Source organism: Mesoplodon bidens, assembly GCF_964165515.1.
Source record: "Mesoplodon bidens genome assembly, chromosome: 9".
Taxonomy (NCBI): Eukaryota; Metazoa; Chordata; class Mammalia; order Artiodactyla; family Ziphiidae; genus Mesoplodon; species Mesoplodon bidens.
In genome coordinates, this window is record NC_138166.1 from 96,052,386 (window position 1) to 96,075,035 (window position 22,650).

The window sequence follows — 22,650 nt, forward strand, 5'->3', positions numbered from 1 at the left end:
GGGTTAATCCACCTATGATTTATAGTCGGTCCTCTGCATCAGTGGTTCTTGCTCATCCTTGGATTCAAGCGACCACAGAGTGTATAGCACTGTGGCGTTCACTATTGAAAAATACGTGTATATAAGTGGATCTGGGCAGCTCAAACCTGCGTTGTTCAGGGTCAATTGTAATATATTTAATATAGGCATCTTTTTTTTTAAAGAGTCACTCAAAAGATCTTATCCCTTTAGAATGAGTGACAAATGCTTCTTTTGAGTGTTTATTCAAATAATTAACGTAAGGTTCTAGTTTCATACGTGGTCTGATTTTTTTTAAGTTATTTACTGTATCTTTCTGTAATCCAGTCCGTATGATTCCATGAATTGTTGTTAAACACAAAAGTGACCATTTTCCTCCTCTGTTTAAATTCTTTCCCACTTATTTACAAAACAGAAATAGAGTCACAGATGTAGAAGACAAACTTATGGTTGCCAAGGGGGAAAGGTGGGGGGGAAGGGATAAATTGGGAGATTGGGATTGACATATACACGCTACTATATATAAAATAGATAACTAATAAGGACCTACTGTATAGCACAGGGAACTCCACTCAATACTCTGTCATGACCTATATGGGAAAAGAATCTAAAAAAGAGAGGCTATATATATATATATATGTATATGTATATGTATATATGTATGTATAGTTGATCCACATTGCTGTACAGCCAAAACTAACGCAACACTGTAAATCAACTATACTCCAATAAAAACATTTTTTAATAAAATAAAATCTTCCCCTACTGCCTACAGAATAAGAATAAATCCAGGCCTCCTCTCCTAGGACACGATCTGATCCCACCTAAATTTCCGACATCATCTCTCATCTTTCCACCACCTCTCTGCACACTCCAGCTACATAAAATACCTCCTGACCTATCGTGACAAAGCCTTGCAAATGCTGTACCATCGTCCTGGAATGTACTGTTTTTGTTTTATAGTTGCTCCAAAAGATTTCAAAGATTATTTGCAATTGTAACATATCAGAGCTTCCCAAGAGAACAGATTAGCATACAAATAATGAGCCTTTGGCATCAAAGGAAATATTCAACTACAGGGATATATGCACTTATTCATAAGTTACAAATTATTTAAACCCTGGGTTAAGAAGTATGTGTTTTTCCAAACTTAAAAAATGAACAATAACAAAGTATCTGACTTTATCCTATTCATAGTCCCAGGGCAAAATGGAAATTACTATAGTAACAGAAACTCACAGAAATACATGGGCATCCTAACAGACTTAGAATAGGTTTAATATTTTTCCATGTTCAAAAAATCAGGTTGATGTATTTCATATCTACTCTCCTGGTTTTATGGTTCTCGGCAATTCTTTTGATTGTTTTTGTTCTCAGGCAGGGCTGCCAAATCCTTTGCTAAGCTTCATCCATTCCATAGCCAGGTGTCCTCAGTTCGAGCTCCTGCTCTGCTGCCAAGCTCTCCCTCACTGCCTTGGCATCAAAAATGAACCGCTGCCATACAAGAAAGCTACCCTGACAACCAGCGTGTGCAGGGCACACAGTAATTTCCTTAAATCCTTCTCCTTTAGAAGATCAGATGGAACACGTCATCGAACATTACAGGCCTTTAGTTGACAGTTTGCTTCTGCTTCTGACATCTCTGCCTCCTCTTTCTGGCCCCTTTTCCTTTATTTATTCAGTTATACAACCGTAAAGTTTAAGTATGCAAGGACATAAACTGCCGGGATTTTCGTGTCTGTGGTTCCCAGAATGAAAATTAAAACATCTGATGAGATCTGGAAATAACTGAGTAATAATTCTGATAAATATACTAAATCTACCCTATAGTCTACAAATGAGTATACTGATTCTTAGAGCTTACATTGCCATGCCACACAGTATCAGACAAGTTGATAAAATCTTTGCACATATTTTAGCAGAAAGGTAGGCAAGTTTCAAATTTTTAAGAAGTTTTTGCAAGATTATGTCAGCCTCTCCAAAGCTCTTTTCTAACGATTTAATCATAATCACTTTTCATTCCCTCCAGGATCCATCTATCCTTTGATAAACTTGCTATCCACTTTTCCAAATCAATGAAACCAATCTGTACTTTGACTGGAATTTGCTGTTTTATAATCTAAATTACTCTGAAAACAATTTAATAAGGCAAAAGATTCTGGGATCTGTTCCCATCAAAGGTAAAAGGCACAAAACAAGGCATTATTAATACTTCAGAACACACATAACTAAGGAAATCATTCGGCACCATTTCAGGTTATTCCCCCACTTAGGAGATTCATGCATGTTTAAATGAATTAATTTATTTTCTGCAATTTGCTCTTTGAGACCTTAAGTGGCCATCTGCTGTTGCTTATTTCAGAATTCTGTGCCCTTGTTCTCTGAGTCACCAACTTATAGCTTGAGTGCTCCAGGTGTATGTATGCTCCCAAAGTATTTTAAATTACCCATTAGGAAATCCAATTTCCTATTTATAAGACTCAGAAGTGATTTTCCACTGTTAACTTTTTTCTTAATTAAGGATATAGGCCTATATTCACAGTTGAATTTTTGGTACTATGTTTATTATTGGCCCTATGACAGTCAATATTTTAGAATGTTATTAATATTAGAATCAAAGATAGTCACTTCAGATAGGCCATTCCTGGGTTCTCTTGGGGTTGACATTTGGGGAACCCATAAAATCCATCACCGTAATAAAACCACTACTTATTACACTCTGTGCCAGGCACTGTATATACTATCTTGCTTAATTCTTTTGAGAGTCCTATGATGTGGTTTTTATTTTCTCTATCATTAACTCAGTTTTAGAGGTGAGAAAGTGTCGGCTTAGAGAAGTAAATCACAAGGTCACACACCTAGTAAACAGCAGAGTTTCTTTCAAGTTTCACACTGATTCATGAATGTCTAAGGCATGGGATTGTGTTTTAGAAGGTGTAGGAATGGTTAGGACCCAGTTTCTGCCTCTATTTCTGATCTAGGTGGGGGAAGGAACCTAAGGCAATTATACAAATCTTACAATCCAAGGCTGGAGTGCCTTAAAGAGACACTCCCAAATGCTTTGAAGATTCAGAGAAATGAAAGATAGCATCTGGTTGGAGGTATACATCTTCAAAAGGCAACAGTTGCTTTAAAGGAGCCTAGAAAATAAGGAGGGATTCAGAAAATGGAAGCTGTGGATTTCAGAGCATCAGCAAACGGCCCCTTCTAGGGCACTGGCCTTGAACTATGAGTGACTGACAGTAATGAGTCTAAGGACATGAGGGGTGTGGTTTTCCTGTGGGTTGAGAGCCTGCCGTCCCGCGGTTGAGTCCACAGATTATGGACACGGCAGAATTGGATCACAGTGATAAACAGGGTTCCTTTGGGCTTCCCTGGTGGTGCAGTGGTTGAGGGTCTGCCTGCTGACGCAGGGGACACGGGTTCATGCCCCGGTCCGCGAAGATCCCACATGCCGTGGAGCGGCTGGGCCTGTGAGCCATGGCCGCTGAGCCTGCGCGTCCGGAGCCTGTGCTCCGCAACGGGAGAGGCCACAGCAGTGTGAGGCCCACGTATCGCAAAAAAAAACAAAAAACAAAAAACCAAAAAACGCTTAATAACTCTGCTGCCATTGTGCTCTCAACATGCATTTAACTCTTCTCTAACCACCTTGAAAAACAGAAATCTGGCCCTGCCTGTACTATGCTACTACTTTTCTGCATTTTCAAGAGTGACCAGAATATTTCCTCAGTGAAATCCAACCATTTAACTCTGTTTTGCACATAATCCTCCTCATTGGATAAACTGTATCATCCCTTCCTCTTCCTGCCTTGCTCACCCTTCCCTGTCATTTTTTTTCAGGATCCACTATTTCTTACCAACATGTAAATACAACTATTTCCCAAGGCTAAGTAACCACTTCCTTATTCACTTCTCATTGATAACAGTAGAAGAATGTATATAATATGGATATGAAAAAGAAGGACCAATTTGATAAGGAATCCTGTTTATCAAGTCATTTGAACACCTAGTGTTAAAACTGTTACTAAACAGGATGGGAAGGAAAACTTAAAGGGCTCATAAACTAGAGAAATTAATAATCTAGTTAAGTGGATAAAGATACAAAATGATTGGAACAAACAAACCCAATTTTTACATTTATATAATACTGTAAGAGTGCCCTCTAGGACATAGTAGAATAAACCAAACTAGGATTTTTCTGTTTTTCTTCCTTTTGCACAGCAAATATTAGAAGTTTCATGAATTAAGATACAATAAGAGAACCAATTCCATTTTCTTTTCTTTTTATAATGATACTTGCCCTCACATTATAGTTTTCCACCATCTTCAACATCTATAAGAGGGGAATCTAAAAATGAAATGCTTTAGACGTTGCCTCATATTAAGAGCAGTAAACAAATGGGTCAGAGAAAAGCATCTAGGGGAGCAATGAATTCACTGAACGCTCCAAATCCTCAACATGGTGAGATTTCTACAGATCCACTCCTGCACTGCCCACTCCCTAGATAGGCACCCACCTCTCTCTCTCTCTCTCTCTCACACACACACACACTCACACACACACTCATACTAAAAAGCCATCTTTGGTAACTAACATTCATATTCTAAAAGGCATCACTTTAAACCGTATCAACTTTTGGCAGGTTTGCAACTATTTTCACCCTTAAAATTGAACTTAGCCCTCATTATTCTAATTGTTTTAAAGGTTTACAATATAGAACTCTTGCTTCGGCATCGTTTACTATCATGCAGTTGACTCTGTGTCCCCTTACAGAATTCATGGGGGTAAAATGCACTTGCTCATTTAAAACAGGTTGCTCATTACACAAAACACGCAAGGCTCTATCCCAGAGGACGAGGAGGAAACACAGACGACAGCACGAAATCCTTGAGGCGAATGCGTTCTAATAACAGGAAGAAAACATCTGCACAGAGAATGACACCAACAGGTAAACGTACTGAAGAGGAGCACAGCACACTTTAGGAATTCAAAGTTAAGAAAGAAAAATCACATGTACTTAGGAAAGCTTCGTGAAGGACGTGATTTGAAAGGGCTCTGGAAGATGAGTGAAGATTTTAGTCGGGGGTAACGGAGAGGAAGATATTCAAGGGAGAACAGATTCTGAGAATACTAGGGGTTGGGGACATGTTTTAAGGGGGAAATGGCATGTGTGTTGGATCCCAAGTGCTTTTCACAGGTATTCAGGAGGAGAGAACAAAATAGTCTAATTCTGCTATTGAGAATAAAGAAGAAAGACTTAATGAAAAAGATTGAGATCATTTAGTTCAAAGTTACACATTTTAAAGGAAAGAGAATGAAACCTCATGGCAGGTGAGAGCAGCACTCATAATTACATCAAACTTGCAGCAGCAGTGGGTCAGGATGAGGAGGCGGCCAGCGCCTCTGCCTTTCTTCACTTTGTACAACAAGCACAAGCCAGATACCCACCGACCTCGGTAATGTATCCTTCTAGAACGGGGGAGCCTTCTTTATTTAATTTGCCTGTTAGTAATGTACCATGCAAGGTATAGGAAATAAAACTTTATCTACTTTATCTGTAGAATATCAGCCCTTGGTGGGATTCAGGTCAACTGAAAACACCTCAGGTTTGAACATGTGTTTTTCTTAATTGTATGTCAGATTTAAATTGCCCAGAACCTGTTTCTCTCTCCTGGCAGACTTAACACTGATATACTGCAAATAAATAATTTTTTTCAATGGTTAAAAATAAAAATTGGTTATCAATTGTAGCTGGTAAGTCAGAAAGCCTTGCTTTGATAATGTTTTCTAAGCACATTCTTAAGACACACACACACACAGACACACACACACAGACACACAGACACACACACACAGGGAAAAGCCAGACTTAGGAACAGTTGAGAGACAAGTTGTTAATTTGCAATTAAATGGGGTCTAGAAAACAGAGGAGTGAAAAAGGCTGATATGATTTCTCCAAAGTGAAACCCTGCAAATAAATTGAGAGGCGGCCAAAGTATGACACGGGCACTGGGGCAAGCAGGAGGTCACAACACTACTAATAAATCATTATCAGAAAATGTTGTATTCCTGCAGCCGGAGCGTCCATTCTTTCTCAGAGTAAATGAGGAATAATCACCATCATCTGCCATTTCTAGCCTCACTGGGCACTTCTGAAGAGCGAGAACCTTCAGCAAGAGACGATAAACTGTAACGATGACACAGGACGTCCTCCTTTGCAACATTCAAAGCCACTTCCATACAGTGAACCACATGGCACGAAATCTATGAGAAAAGGGGCTGCACATCAATCCCTGACACAGCGACCCCAGACAGAATTCTCCTGAGTCTGGCCCTCTTGCTGCTTCCCATGGGGACTTTAATTGCCATCACATAGGGAATTAAGGAGGAGAGAGTTGTCTCCTTGAAAATTAAGCTTCTGGCATTTATGATCTGGACCTGCTTATTTCTCTGTGGCTTCAGAAGCCACAGTTCCACACTGAAGAAGACCTCTGACATCATCTAGCAGCCCTCTTGGTATAGATGAAGGATCCGCATGACGTCCTGGGACCGTATAATTCATTCGTTTCACAGTCAGAGCTTGAACCCTATTGTCACCTTTCCTCCACATTATTAACTGAAGTAAATAGCTGTATAAATGTTTTTTGCTACGTTTCAAGGGAAACTCAAGGTACAAATTACACAAAGAAGGTAAGTTACATGTTATAATCTCCAGAGAGTTACTTTGTCAAACAGGTTTAAAGCATTGATTTGTTTCCTTTTTTGGCTGTTTTATAATCTCAAAACCAGAAGAAGACCTCTACCCTCTCTTGCTAGTTCCCAAATACACCTCTTAAGCTTGAGAACTTACTTTCTCTCTGTGTAATCTGTACCTTGAGTTTCCCTTGCACAGTAACAAAAACACATTATGCAAATATTTCTTCACTACAAACTTTATTTGGGGTCCACAGACATATTTCAGAGTGCCTTTATGCAGATGCTTCTAATTTAGTCTGCATTTTGGGCATTTCCCCAGTGTGATCTGCCCTTCTTTTAATTTAAGCCTCGTGTTCTCTAAATATTTTCAGCTTTTTCACAATCTGGCCTCCAAGCAATCTACAGGACACAGGAGCAGCTCACAGCTGAGAAACCTGCCTGCCATCGAAACCTCCTGCAGCCAAACCGTCTTGCCCTTTTATCACTGTTCCTTCCTTTTCATCAAAAATCCTGCTTTAACCATTTATCCCCCTTTGTGAATGCTAAGTAAATTTTTTTTTTTCCCTTGAGTCCTTACCACAAATACTTGAGAACCACGATGAATGACATTTGGTTTATATTCACCCCAGACATCACACATCACGGTGAGCATAAGTTACACTTAAAGTACACACTCCTCAAATCTGCATGGGTTCTGATTTGTGGCTCACAGAGTGGAAAGGAATGTCTTAGGTAGGGCTCATATCATAAGTTTAATTGCCAAGGTGTTAATTCTCTGTCTCCTTTGTCTTAGAACCTGCCCAGTGTCCGGGAAAATTCTATTTTCATTTAGAAAAAGGATGTTGAGATAGGTTACTTCACCAAGGCAAAAGCTTTTAAAAATAGATATGTAAGTAACCAGTGATGGATCCACTTTCTGTGCATGGAGGACTAAGTTAGGAAACATGAACTTGGACAATTCATTTAACATTCTGGATCTCGGTTTCCTCATCTACAAAATGAGGATAATAATACTCTGCATTCATAAAAGAGTTGATGTTATACCTGAATAAGAATGAGTGTAGAGAAAAGATAGGTAGAAGAAAGTATATTCAAAACACACAATATGATTATTTGGACCCAGAAGAAAATTATGCCCCGTGAGCTGTTCCCATAGTGAAAGTTTATTCATCTGAACCCCTTGATTCTTTCTCTACAATTCATGTAATGAGCAAAAGTTATTGCTTTCTTGTCTCAATATATTAGCTGGATGGTTGAATGCAGAGCTCACATCTGAATCAGCACAAAAGTGAAGCCTGGAGGAGGGGAAATAGAAAGGGACTCTTGAGCTTATACCAAAGTCATTCTCATCAGTCAACCTGCCCACATAAATACTAGGAAATCAACGCATTTAAACAACTTGGGAGGCATGCCTGAGTTATAATAGTGTTCTTGAATGCAGGTCAATGAAAAATTGGTCTGCTCACAAATTCCCATTTGTCATATTCCCTACAAATGCATGTTAACTGTTTTCATATTTAAATGCCTAGACTCAACCATAACAAATGTGTGTTGTCAGGTTGTTGGGAGTTTTCTAAAAACAAAACAGGATGATTATGGCATACAGTAAATTATTGTTGGTTTCTTGTGCTCTCAGCAGAATCACAGAAGGGTAAGGACTTAAGAAAAATCATTCGTATCTGCTTCAAATCCTACAACATAGAAAATAGAATTGGAGCTGAGTTAACGAAATATACAGTATTTAATACAAATTTGTTGTAGGCTGTTATGTCATTAGTCTGATATGTCTGGAAAATGTAATGTTTGCTTACCAGTATAATTTTTGAAAATCATGCAGAATAACATAGTCTAAAAAAAATATCTTGTTCCTCTTTGTATTTTTCTCCCCAGAGAAATAATACCTACTGCTTATCAAGCTCTCCCTTACCCAACTTTGCCTTTTTCATAAAAGTTGGGTCCTCGGGCTTCCCTGGTGGTGCAGTGGTTGAGAGTCCGCCTGCCGATGCAGGGGACACGGGTTCGTGCCCCGGTCCGGGAAGATCCCACATGCCGCGGAGTGGCTGGGCCCGTGAGCCATGGCCGCTGAGCCTGTGTGTCCGGAGCCTGTGCTCCGCAACGGGAGAGGCCACAACAGTGAGAGGCCCGCGTACCACACACACACACACACACAGAAAGTTGGGTCCTCAAGTTCCCCATGATTGTCATTTTGTGCGATTATTCCTCAGTGTTAATATTTGGAGCTTATCAAAAGCGGCAGTTCTGTGTTCTATGACCCCAGACTGATCAAATCTATGTATATAATAAGAAAACCCAAACTTGTCCCATACTGTAGTGCAAGTATATGTGTGCGGCATTGGTGTTTGTGTGTGTGGAAGGGGCAGGAATAAAAGTGAGAGCAGATAAGTAGTCAATCAGTAGTTTGCTGGTGTATGCGTGCTCAGCAAATTAATGATACATATCTGATCGACTGTTAAGGACCCGTAGAGTCCTGAGACTCTAATAATATGTAACTAAGAAAGCAATCTAAGAAGAGTCAAATTTTCTGCCTTTTGTTTTTCACCATCTTAATCACACATCAGATTGCTGCCTGTTACTGGGAGAAACTATCAGTTTCTCATTAAAATGCAGCCTCAAAGGCTAAAAAAGAGAAGGAATCAAAAAAGGATAGAAAGAGGGAATATGTCTAATAAAAGCCGATGACAAACTCACAGCTGACCATATGCAAACCTTCTGACTTCCTTCATGGCTCCCAGGGATCAGAATATACGCTGGATTAAACTTGACCACAGTCCTTGGAGAACAGAAACCAGAGTGAATGGAAATTGTCACTCTCACCCCTCTTTGTGGACACCACATGAATCATGCTCACACAATATTTTGTGTCTATTTTGTCTTGAGTCTTTACCACACGTTATCTGAGGCCAAGATGAATAACACTGAGATTCAGTTTCTCAAGGACATGTAAACAGTCTTCATACATTACTTTTCAGAGTAACTGTAAAGTTTCAATGATGTAATAACTGTATTCAATATGTATTATTCCAGGAAATTACTGAACTTATTGATTACAGACTTAAATGACAGCCTCAATAATGGCACCCCCAAAATGTCCACATTATAATCCCCAGAATCTGTAAATAAGTTACTTGCATGGCAGGAGGGATTTTTCAGATGTGATTAAATTAAAAAGCATGAGCTAGGATTATCCTGGATTACCCAGTGTAGTCAAAACGTCCTTAAAAGAGGGTGGCTCAGAGTCTGAGTCAGAGAAAGAGAGGTGATAATAGAAGCAGAGGTCAGAGAAAGAGAGATTTGATGATGCTACACTGATGGCCTTGACAATGAAGGAAGGAATCATGAGTCAAGAAATGTGGGCAGCCTCTGGAGGCTGAAATGGTAAGAAAAGGATTCTCCACTCTAGCCTCCAGGAGGATTGCAGCTCTGTCAATACCTGGATTTTAGTCTCATAAGACCCATTTGGGACTTCAACCTCCAGAACTGTAGATGATGAGCTTGATGTTTTAGGCCTCTAGCTTGTGGTAATTTGTTATAGCAGCAATTTGGAACTGATACAGCTGAAAACTTACATCATGAAAATTTTAACAAATATGGTTATATTTTTCAATCTACCTATCAAACATAATGCATTTTACATTTACCTATCTTTATATATATTTGAATCTGTTATCAAATATCAAAGTTTCCTACACTGCTAGTAGTGAAGGAGCCTAGGAGGAAAAAGCCCTGTGTTGGGATAGAGACATCTGTGTTCCAGGCCAGCTCTGGACCTACAAAACCATGTAATTTGTGGGAGTCACTTTTAGATCTTCATTATTTCATTTGAAAATCATAGGTCAAGACACATGATGATGTGCCTTTCAACATTCTGATACTATCAATATAATTATCCTAGATTCTAAGTAAAGGAAATAACATTCATATAGTTTGGACTATACATCATAGAAATTGTCATCTGCTGGCACTTACTATCAAGGATACATTAAAAAATCAAGATGTGGTATCAACAATAAAGGTTTCTTTTTTAACATATTCCATTAATCAAGAATGTAGGGCTTCCCTGGTGGCGCAGTGGTTGAGAGTCCGCCTGCCGATGCAGGGGACACGGGTTCGTGCCCCGGTCTGGGAAGATCCCACATGCCGCGGAGCGGCTGGGCCCGTGAGCCATGGCCGCTGAGCCTGCGCGTCCGGAGCCTGTGCTCTGCAACGGGAGAGGCCACAACAGTGAGAGGCCCGCGTACCGCAAAAAAAAAAAAAAAAAAAAAAAGAATGTAATACTCTGTTATTTCCATAACATAGTCGAAAATATAAGAAATCACTAAAAATAGAACTACCATATGATCCAGTAATCCCACTCCTGGGCATATATCTGAAGAAGATCATAATTCAAAAGGATACATGCACCCCAATGTTCATTGCAGCACTATTTACAATAGCCAGGACATGGAAGCAACCTAAATGTCCACTGACGGAGGAATGGATAAAGAAGATGTGGTACATATATATAATGGAATATTACTCAGCCATAAAAAAGAACTAAATAATGCCATTTTCAGCAACATGGATGGACCTAGAGATTGTCATACCAAGTGAAGTCAAAGACAAATATCATATGATATCACTTATATGTGGAATCTAAAAAAATGGTACAAATGAACCTATTTACAAAAAAGAAATTGAGTCACAGGTGTAGAAAACAAACTTATGGTTACTGAGGGGGAAGGAGGGGGAGGGATAAATTGGGAGATTGGGACTGACAATATACACACTACTATATATAAAATAGATAACTAATAAGGACCTACTGTATAGCACAGGGAACTCTATTCAATACTCTGTAATGACCTATATGGGAACAGAATCTAAAAAAGAGTGGATATATGTATATGTATAATTGACTCACTTTGCTGTACAGCAGAAACTAATACAACATTATAAATCAACTATACTCCAATTAAAAAAAACAAACACTTAATACAGCCTAGAGCAATGAACTCAGTATGCACTGTTACACTTTAAATCTTACCAAATATTTGAAAATATTCAGGGCCCTACAAATAGAAATGTAAGGCTTCCTTGAGAAACCTTTGTGAAAATATTTATCTGTAATTATCATCCTAATTTATTTATACATATCTAAATAAATGTAATATTCTAGGTACAGCTGTTATGAAAAATAAATCTTTCACACATTTAAATTTATATAAATTTGTGAGGGAACTTATTATTCCTAAGGTTTGAAAGATCCTTAGTAAAAAGTTATTATTGGAGAAAAATCAATATTGGAATTTATAGCTAGCACTTTCTATTTATATATAAAAATGACCTATGGAAACATTAATGACTTTTCTAAGTTAATAATATAAAGCAGTGAAGATGCAAAGCCATTGATGGTTAATTAAACACAGAAGGGGGAAAGGCTGCTCCTTGTCTTTATCCATGTGTGGAGATAATTGCTTTTTAAAGGAACACTTAGAGATTATTCAGTATAATTTCCTGTAAATGAAACTGCTTCCCCAGCAGGTTGGGCTTGTTTAAATGTTCAGTGACCTAAACTTCCTCCTTAGAAGGGCCAGCCCGCCCCTGTTATTTATTCATTAGATACAAGCTGGCCCTATAGGTCTCACTCTCTCCTCCCTCCTGTCTCTAGCAGCAAGCACACAAATAAAAGAGGGCAAGGTACAAGGCACCACCTATCTCTGGATCAGAACACACTTCACATGTCTCCTGCAACCAGAGTTTCCTCTATGCTATGTCCTCCCCAAATCTGCATCCTGTCTGCTAGACCTACTTCACTGGTGTTTCACTCTTGCTGCCTTGGTTGACTTCCCTGGAGGTTCCCTCCTGAATGTCTGGAGTTTAAGAGTAGATGTCAGTACCACCCTGATTATAAAACCAGTCAAAGACATCACAAGAAAAAACCTCTGTAAAACAATGTATCTTAGGAATGTGGATGCAAAAATCCTCAAAAATATACTAGGAAACTGAATCCAGCAACACAGAGAAAGGATTATACATCATGACCAAGTGGAACTTATCCGAGAGATTTAAGTTTGATTTAATATCGGAAATTCAATTAATGTAACATATTATTATATCAACAGGATTTTTTTTAAATCACATGATCATCTCAATAGACCAAAAAAAAAAAAAAAAAAGCAAAGTCCAAAACCCTTCCATGGTAAAACCACTCAACAAACTAGGAATGGAATAGAATTTCCTCAATCTGATCAAGGACATCTATGAAAAACCAACAGCTAACATCATAGTTCATGGTAAAAACACTGGATGCTTTCTTTCTGTGATCAAGAACAGAACAATTTTATAATACGTGAATTATATTTCAATAACACTGCTTAAAAAAAGTCATTTCCTTCCAGCTTAGTTTTCTAGTACTGGAATCAACTTTTGCCTTATAGAAGAGCGTATTGGTCTGATTTCTTTTGCTTAAAAGGTTCAGTCATGGCCATGATCCTTTATAGATACAGAGTGCACAGTTCAAGCACAGCCCTTTGCGAGACCTTTTCTGGGATACAAATATGGAAGTGACATCATTAGACCTTTGTCCCAGAGCTCCCTCTGACCTACTGCATACAACCGGAAGTGGTATTTTGCAATAACACTTTACACTTTTTTTTTTAAGGACTGCAACAGCTTGTGATCCTTTAAATATCATAGGTGATTACATTTTTTTTTAATTTTTAAAGGGTAAAATAATGACTCAAACAAATAAAAAATGAACACATCAAAGATTTCAATTAAGTCATTAATTAATAAGAAAACTATTATGAATGTAAAAAACTGGTCCAAAGGAGACTACAAAGGACAGACCTATTTAGACAACAAGGAATGCTGAAATGGATTTGCTAATAGATAGAAAATTGGCCATTTATATAGGGTGATAATCCATGGAGTTTTCACAGAGCAAAAGTTCAACTGACTTATATGAACAGGAATCATATACAGTATGATCTGCCCTTTATCAGTTAACTTCTAATTCCACAACATTGCAAAATAATCAAAGACGATGAAAAGCTAGGTATCCTATAGAATCATATAACCTTTCAAGGGCCTCCAGACCAGGCCAAACAATCCACTGAAAGATACACAGGTATCTTTTTGCCCATTTCAAAGGCTTTTGCAATTTTTCACAACAGGTTTAAGAGTGGTATGTCTATGCATATAGTTTGATTTGTAAATTTCTATTCTATTTGATCTACCATATTTAATCAGTTTTAACATATATTTTCCCCACATCTCTGCAATTATAATTAGTAGCATTTTTTTTCTCAGTGTACATAAAATAATAATGCATCTTACAACTGATGAAATCTTGGCTATGATGAAATACAGTCATTTTACCAAAATGTAAACTTGAGAAAGTGGTCTTGGGGAGCGAAACTTTAGCTAACATCTTCCTTGGGGTCAAAAAAAAAATAATTTTTTAAAAGCCATCCTTATTATCATCAACTTTGATTCTTGAAGCATGTGTTTTATGTAAAAATTGTAACAAACTCTTCAACTCAAAGTGGGTCACCGATTATCAAAAGAATGAAGACACAAAAGATATTGTCCTCGAATCAAAGAGGAAATGTTGACATCACAGTTTCAGAATGTTTTTTTTCAAGCACTGGACTAGAAAAGCAATAATTAAAATAATAATAGCAACATTTAGAAACATGAAACATCTCACACATTAGTGGCATGAGCTCACAAAGGCTATACCTTAAGTGTGTATAGCTATTGTTGAACCATGACAACTGACTAGAATCACCTTGTGAGGCATAATGGAGTGAGAATTAAGAGTTTCTCACTGAAACTGCATTAATAGCAACTGTAGTTGTTGTTGTTGTTGTTTTTTAATAGATGCTTGAACTGTTCCCTTGTTAGGCTGGCACTTAAAAATCCTCACAGTGGTGGATGGACCTAGAGACTGTCATAGAGAGTGAAGTAAGTCAGAAAGAGAAAAACAAATACCATATGCTAACACATATACATGGAATCTAAGAAAAAAAAAAGGTTCAGAAGAACCTAGGGGCAGGACAGGAATAAAGATGCAGACGTAGAGAATGGACTTGAGGACACGGGGAGGGGGAAGGGTAAGCTGTGACAAAGTGAGAGAGTGGCATGGGCATACATACACTACCAAACGTAAAATAGGTAGCTAGTGGGAAGCAGCTGCATAGCACAGGGAGACCAGCTCGGTGCTTTGTGACCACCTAGAGGGGTGGGATAGGGAGGGTGGGAGGGAGACGCAAGAGGGAGGGGATATGGGGACATATGTATATGTATAGCTGATTCACTTTGTTATACAGCAGAAACTAACACACCATTGTAAAGCAATTATACTCCAATAAAGACGTATAAATAAATAAACAAACAGATAGATAGATAGATAGATAGATAGATAGATAGATAGGAAAAAAAAAAAACTCACAGAGAACTCCTGCAGAAAATCTTGATACCTGTACACACTTATTACAAAGCATTCCCACAGAGATGAAAAATCTTTTCAAACTGTTTTCTCAGAATTTTTTTTCTTTCAGAATTCTTTCACTTGGGCTAGATTTGAGTCTCTTTCAGTCAATGCTACAAAATTATTTCACTCTGTCATTTATATCTATACTTCTTTGAAAAAACACAAAAAAAGGAACAATGAAGAACAATGAATGCATAATTTCAAACTCAATGTGAGTGTCATAAAGCAGAGGCCTGGGCAAATGGAGCGCAACACCATTTAATATTTTTCTTAGGCAAAAGTGTAGAGAAGTTAAAAGTTCTGTCCCTCAGGATTTTTATTTTTCTTCCAAATTACTTTTAATTTCCTACCATTATTGTCCTCTTTCCTATCTCCTTTGCTTTCTTTCCCCTGTCTACAGTTAACTCCCTCTTGTATTTTTCTCTTTATCCCAAATTCATTTTAGTGATTTTTTAAAAAACATCAACTTATTTTATATGGAAGGTCTTTCATTTACTAGTTAGAAACAGGAAAAATAGCATTGAAGAGCTGAATTCAAATTTTGAGTGTATCAATCCCTTAATGATATGAATTTGGGCAACTCACTAACTAGGGCTTTGAACTACCACGCCCTTATCTGAAAAACGGGGATATCTGAAAAATTTTCAGAATCAATGAACACCAATTATCAGGGCTAAGGAAAACCAACTAGAACAAGAGAGAAGTTACACTTAAACATACTGTAGTAAATCTGTAGAACATCAAAGAAAAACATAAGGTCTAAAGAGTAGATAGAGTTAAAGACAGATTATAAACAAATAAGAATTAGTCTGGGGCTTCCCTGGTGGCGCAGTGGTTGAGAGTCCGCCTGCCAATGCAGGGGACACGGGTTCGTGCCCCGGTCCGGGAAGATCCCACATGCCGCGGAGCGGCTGGGCCCGTGAGCCATGGCTGCTGAGCCTGCACGTCCGGAGCCTGTGCTCCGCAATGGGAGAGGCCAGAACAGTGAGAGGCCCGCGTACCGCAAAAAAAAAAAAAAGAATTAGTCTGATTGTGGATTCATCGACAGCAACAACAGAAATCCAGAAGAGTACTGGCTGGAAGAAAGTTAAAATAAGTTTTTATTATATATGTGGCTAAACTGCTCATCAAGATGGCAGACAAAGAAAAGGCATTTGTTGGATAGAAGAGTAGACTCCTACTCATTCTTTCTTTCCTCACTGACAGGACCTCGGTTTTATTTGGGGTGACTATGTCCTCAGATTAAAAAATGTCATGTCCCAGACTCCTTTGCTGCTAGGGTGGCACTTGATAGTTCTAGCCACTGAGGCAACAGATTGGATGCAGGAAGGATTTCTGGAAATGCTGGGAATCCCTGATGCCTTGTTTTCCTGCAATACGTGCTGTCCTACTTTCTCTCTTCCGTGTTTTCCCACCTGATGCTGAACGGGGAACACAGTGGCTGGAGTTGCAATGGAGACATCTTATGTTTTGAGGCAAAGGCTGAGGAAACCATAGAAACCTTGCCTTGTAACTACTTAACTCTATACTTTGTCACGTGAAGGGGGAAAGGGGGGCAGTTTTTAAAGCTGCTATTTCAGTTACTCCTAACTGAACACAATCCTACTTGTTACAGATGAAGAAGAAAGAAAACTTGATTACTAACAAAACTGTGGCTCTATAGAAAACCCAAGTCCCTTTTTTAGAAACAATGAAAGTATTCAGCAATATATTAATACAATATACTAAAGTCAATTGTATGTGTATATAGCACCAATGAACTCAGAAAATATCATTTTTATTTATTTTTTGGCCACACCACGCAGAATGTTATTAGTTCCCCAACCAGGGATTGAACCCACGTCCCCTGCATTGGAAGCACAAAGTCTTAACCACTGGACCACCAGGGAAGTCCTGTAATTTTTAAAGGTGTAGTTCCAACAGCAGTGTAAAGTACAAGGTTTCTACAGACAAATCTTATATAAGTACAGAAGCTTTTAGACAAAATTTTTTAATTATCAAAAGCAATTAAAAAGTTCTAATTACACGGAGAGATACGTTATGTTTATGGATGGGAAGACTCAGTTTCATGCAGGAATTCTCTTCCCCAATTGTTCTGGTCTCCCCAAAATAATCTGTAAATTAAGTGTAATCCCAATAAAAATTACGATGGAATTGTGTGTGTGACACTTGTCACACTAATGCAAAAGTTTACAAAGAAGAGAAAAAAGCCAGGAATAGCCATGAAAATTTCGAAGAACAAGGTTGGTAGACTCGACACATTTCAATATTTATTATAAAGCTATGTTAATTAAGGCAGTGTGGTATCAGTACAGGAAGAAGAATGTAAGTCAAAGGAAGAGACTAGAGATCAAAGAAACATACCCATGAATATGAAAACTTATGGTATATCACAAATCACTGGAAAAAGGATGATAAATGATGCTTGGGCAGTTGGTTATCAGTAAGGAAAAAAATTAGATCCCTAACTCATATCATACACAAAAATCAATTTCAGGTGAAAGGAGAAACCTAAAAAAAAAACCCCTCAAAACTAAACTGTGAGAACATCTTTACAACCACAGGGAATAGAAACATGATTTATGACACAGAAATTACAAATCTGAAAGGAAAAGACTGATAAATTTTACTACCTTTAACTTAATAACCTCTCTGTGTACAAAAATGGCATAAACAAATGGCAAAGGCAATGTATAGCCAGGAGGAAGGTCATTAGGGTCTGAAGAGCTTCTAAGAATTAGCAAGAAAGAAACAAATAGTCCAAGGGCTAAAAGGGTAGAAGAAAGTAGCAATTCACAGAAGAGGAAACCCACATGGCTAATAACTACAAAAAGATGCGTTCGCTCACCAGCAATCAAAGACCACAATGAAATATCATTGGCACTCAGCAGACTGGCAAAAATGATTAAATCTGACAATACCAAGAACAGGGTAAGGACGTGAAGCATGGGAACTCCTGTGTACTCCTGAGCCAAGTGTACACTGGCATTTCCACTCTCAGAGCTATACGGCAGGTCTAGTAAAGATGAGGATGCCACTGCCTATGGATGCAGCTGTTTTAGTCCCATGTGTACATGGCCTAGAGAAACTCTAGTGCCAGACACACACCACAGACTGTTCACAGTATATTGCTATGAATTAAAGTATTATAACAGAGGTAGTTCCGACAAAATTAGTAAAGATACACTTCTGGAGGGTGGTACCCCCACAGGCACTTGTTTTAAACACAGACCATGATGGGAGATACCACAAATTGAAACAGGTGAATCAGACTACTTTCTGATTCATATCCGAAAGTGGCATCATATTTAAGTGTGGGTACAGACAGGGAGAATGCCAGCCTCCAGACCACCTGAGGAAGATTTTGATGCATTTCCTTATGAGGGCTTGCTTATTCTCCTTGACCCAGGATGTGAGCAACTCCTGACTAAGTTTCTGTATCTCCTTTCTCCTCTTCTGGGTCCAGCCCTGTCCTGCCACTTTGTAGGGGTGACGGACAAACTGACATCGAGCTCTGCTTTCACAATGACACTGAGTAAAGCAGGACGCTCTCTGTGAAAAAGATCTATCCACGTCTCTCCAAGCCAACAAGGTGTCATTTCACAGTTATTTTTATGGCTTTTTAATGAGGCAATATTACCTATCAGAAGACCCCATTCATTAGCACTTTTACCACATACCACTGATGAAACACTTGCGTCTCAACTCTGTTGCTTTTCATACCCTGTGAAGTTCCTATTTCTTATTTTCACAGAGTTGTAGAGAAAAAAGTATCTATTTCAAAAGTTGAAGCAATCTGTAAATATATAGGTAAGTAATAGTGTAGAGCATTTCGGCAGGACTGAAACATTATCACAGACAAGAAGATTAAAAGCTCCATCATGGGGCTTCCCTGGTGGCGCAGTGGTTGAGAGTCTGCCTGCCGATGCAGGGGACATGGGTTTGTGCCCTGGTCTGGGAAGATCCCACATGCCGCAGAGTGGTTAGGCCTGTGAGCCACGGCCGCTGAGCCTGCGTGACCTGAGCCTGTGCTCCGCAACGGGAGAGGCCACGACAGTGAGAGGCCCGCGTACCGCAAAAAAAAAAAAAAAAAAAAGCTCCATCATGCCCAAGGCCCCTTCCTGGACTAAATTTTATTATTCAGATACTGTATGATATCACTTATATGTGGAGTTAAAAAATACAACCAACTAGTCAATATAACAAAAAAGAAGCAGACTCGCAGATACAGAGAGCAAACTAGTGGTTACGGGTGGAGGGTGGGCAATACAGGGGGAGGGGAGTGGGGGGTGCAAACTACTGGGTGTACGATAGGAATGTACTGCACAACACTGGGAATATAGCTAATGTTTTGTAATAACTGTAAATGGAGTATAACCTTTAAAGATTGTATAAGACATTTTTATAAGTTTAAATTAGAAAAAAAAAAGAATTAGAATGTGCATTTTGGTGTGGAACACAGGGGCTCGGAGGATGTTCTAAAGAGCACAGAAGAATCTCTTGTATCCTCCAACTCTTGCCTGTTCCTGTAAGATAATGGAAGCTATACGGTCAACTCTCCTGTTCACTTTGCACAGTGCCCAGCGTGTCTTGGCGTCGGCCCTGGAAAGTGAGGTCACTACCAGATCCAGGAGGAAGCTCACCACTGTCTAGACTGGGTCCTTGGAGAGAATGGGAGCTCCAGACAGTAAAACAATTGTTTTAGGCTGGAAATGTTTTCAAATAAAGCTTCTGATGGGAGCTCATGTCAGTTTCAGCTAACCGCTTCAAAGCCTGTCACACAGATTTCTATGTACTGGAGGAGATCTGTTCTCACCGTCCTTTCAAATTCTGATGACCTTGCCAGACATTTGCTTCAAAATATCTCTAGTTTTTTTCCTAATTGTTTCAGCAACGGCTCATAGAAAGGCCTTTTAAAATATCTTTTAATCTTCAATGTATTTATTTCTTGAAATATTTATTTCCTTGTAGGAACCTCAAAGTTTTACATGTTATAAAAGAATGACATGGTTCCGTATTTTACTTTTTACAACCTTAGAGGTATTGGTCAATCATGAAATAATCCCTTTGACATTCAGTCAAAGCCCTTTGATTAAATTACTGTTATTCTTAGAGACTAGGGATGATTCGTTTCATAATGCCTGATGGTTTCTTTTGAAATTTATTTCATGAATGGATCCACCTCATTTTTTGTTCTTTTCAAACCAGACAGTTTTAGTACGACTAGTACTGAGGTACAGTACTGAATACAGTTCATAAGTACTGAAGAACATTTTAAAATTTAGTAAGGACAGTTAATTTTATAAAATCTCAGGTGTCTAATTATAAAAATAACTCTATTTTAGTAAGAATAGCTACTTCTCTGGAAAAGTAAAGTAGGTTTCAGGCGTACAGAATCGCGAAGAAGGCTGGGCAAAGAGTGCTTAGACACGACACCAGAAGTATGATCCATAAAAGAAAAAATGAGACTTCATCAAATTTAAATTAGATTAACTTAATGCACTTAGTTAACTAAATTTCAGAAAATAAAAAGATATGCCAAAGACTCTGAGAAAATATTTTCAAATCATCTATCTGATAAAGGACTTTTATCCAGAATACATAAGGGAATCTTACAACTCAACATAAAAAAAGAGATAACCCAATTAAAATATATGCAGAAGATCTAAATAGACATTACTCCAAAGAAAATATACGAATGGCCCATAAGCACATGAAAATACATTCAATATCATTAGTCATCAGGAAAAAGCAGATAAAAACCACAATGAGATAACACTTCATACTCACTAGGATGGGAATAATAATAACAACAAAAACAAGTGTGGTGAGGATATGGAGAAACTGGAACCTTCATCCATCACTGGTAGGAATATAAAATTGGTACAGCTGCTTTGGAAAATAGTCTGGCAGTTCCTTGAAAGGTTAAACATAGAGTTCCCATATGACCTAGCAATTCCACTTCTAATTATTTATCAAGAGAATTTTTTTTTAAAAAAAGAAAGAAAACCTCCCTTTGTGCAAGGGTTTTACTTACTGACGTTCCACTTTAGGCCTGTTGTCGTAACCCGATTGCATGGCTGTCCAACAGGAATAAGGCCACACCAATCACCTTCCATTCCGGTATCTACATGCAATGTGTGCTTTCCCTGCAGTAGAGAAGGAAAGCTCATTAAGACGGGGAAGGGAAAGGAAGGCCCATTAATGCTCACTGAAGACCTGGTCATACGCACCAGGTACCATCCTAGGAACTTCACGTGGTTTATCACACTTAATCCTAACAACATACTTATGTAGTACATACTGAATTATCCTAGGAACTTTCACCTGACTTAATCATCCTAGCAACAGTTTTACAAGGTAGTTTATTGTTAATTATTACCATTATATATCAGAAAATTGAAGTTTGCAGAGATAAAATGTGTCCAGGACCACACAGGTAACAAGGGGCAGAATCAGAATTCCTACCTATAGCTGCCACTTCCAAGATTCCATGTGCTAAAGATATAGCACTAGGTGATAACAGAATTCTAGGGTCTTAATCAAACACTTGCTTGAGTGTAAATACAACATTGCTTCCTCAGTAAAATCTCTGCTTTTTATCTGAGAACTGCGCTTCTAACCTTGAGAATTCAGTGTAAACCCTACTAATGGTTAGCCTCTTTCCTATACCCACAGCTGCCCTAGGAGATGCTCAGTGGGGCATACCTCTACCAGGAAATAGAGTATCTGCCCTGAGAAATGAGTATGCTTCTTCTATTCTGATTATGAAAACTGATATAATCTACCATGTTTTCAATTTTTCAGTTTACAAGAAGGTTAAAGTTAAATGTAATGCTCAATCAAGGCCACAGGCTTTGCTTTTAAATAAAATACTTGGAAATGCCTCTCCTACAAAGTAATGCTTTTCCATTCCTACCCTATTCATTATCCTCAGGGTATACAGTCTTTGTAGAAAGATACCTCAAGTTCTTATGGGAAAATGTCAAGACATGCATGCATTCAATAATAGAGTAAAAAAGGTATTTTTCATAATTCAAATAACTCTGAAGGAATAAGCTCCAAAAGATATTCTTCATTTTAATAAAATATTGCTTTAAAGCATATTTAATATATGACATATTACCAAACTAAGGTATCTAGGTCTCCTTGTACAGTCATTTTACTTTTATTGCCACTATGCCTTTTGTGCTGTATACTGTAAGTTTCTGAGAACTTATTCTACTGTATCCAGGTCTCAACATGCAAGCAGGATTTGTCTTTTGTCAAAAGATTGCTTTTATTAGGAAAACGATTCTCTAGATTATTATACATATGAATCCTTGTGTTTAACACAAGTTCATTCAGACATTTACTGCCTGTACAATTCATATACCTATATTTCCATTTGAACATTCAATCAGAGGGCACAAATTCAATCAGAAGGGCTTAAATACAT

General features: G+C 38.3%; 1 protein-coding gene across 3 annotated transcripts in view; it reads right to left on the reverse strand.

Moving 5' to 3' along the window:
- The window catches only part of TPK1 (thiamin pyrophosphokinase 1), a 348,926-nt gene that overhangs the window by 81,256 nt on the left and 245,020 nt on the right, over positions 1 to 22,650 (reverse strand). For all 3 annotated transcript variants that reach the window (XM_081243933.1, XM_081243935.1, XM_081243934.1), the window contains exon 8: positions 21,250 to 21,361. In XM_081243933.1, coding sequence (XP_081100059.1) covers positions 21,250 to 21,361 — 112 coding nt within the window. The remainder of the gene's footprint in view (positions 1 to 21,249; positions 21,362 to 22,650) is intronic.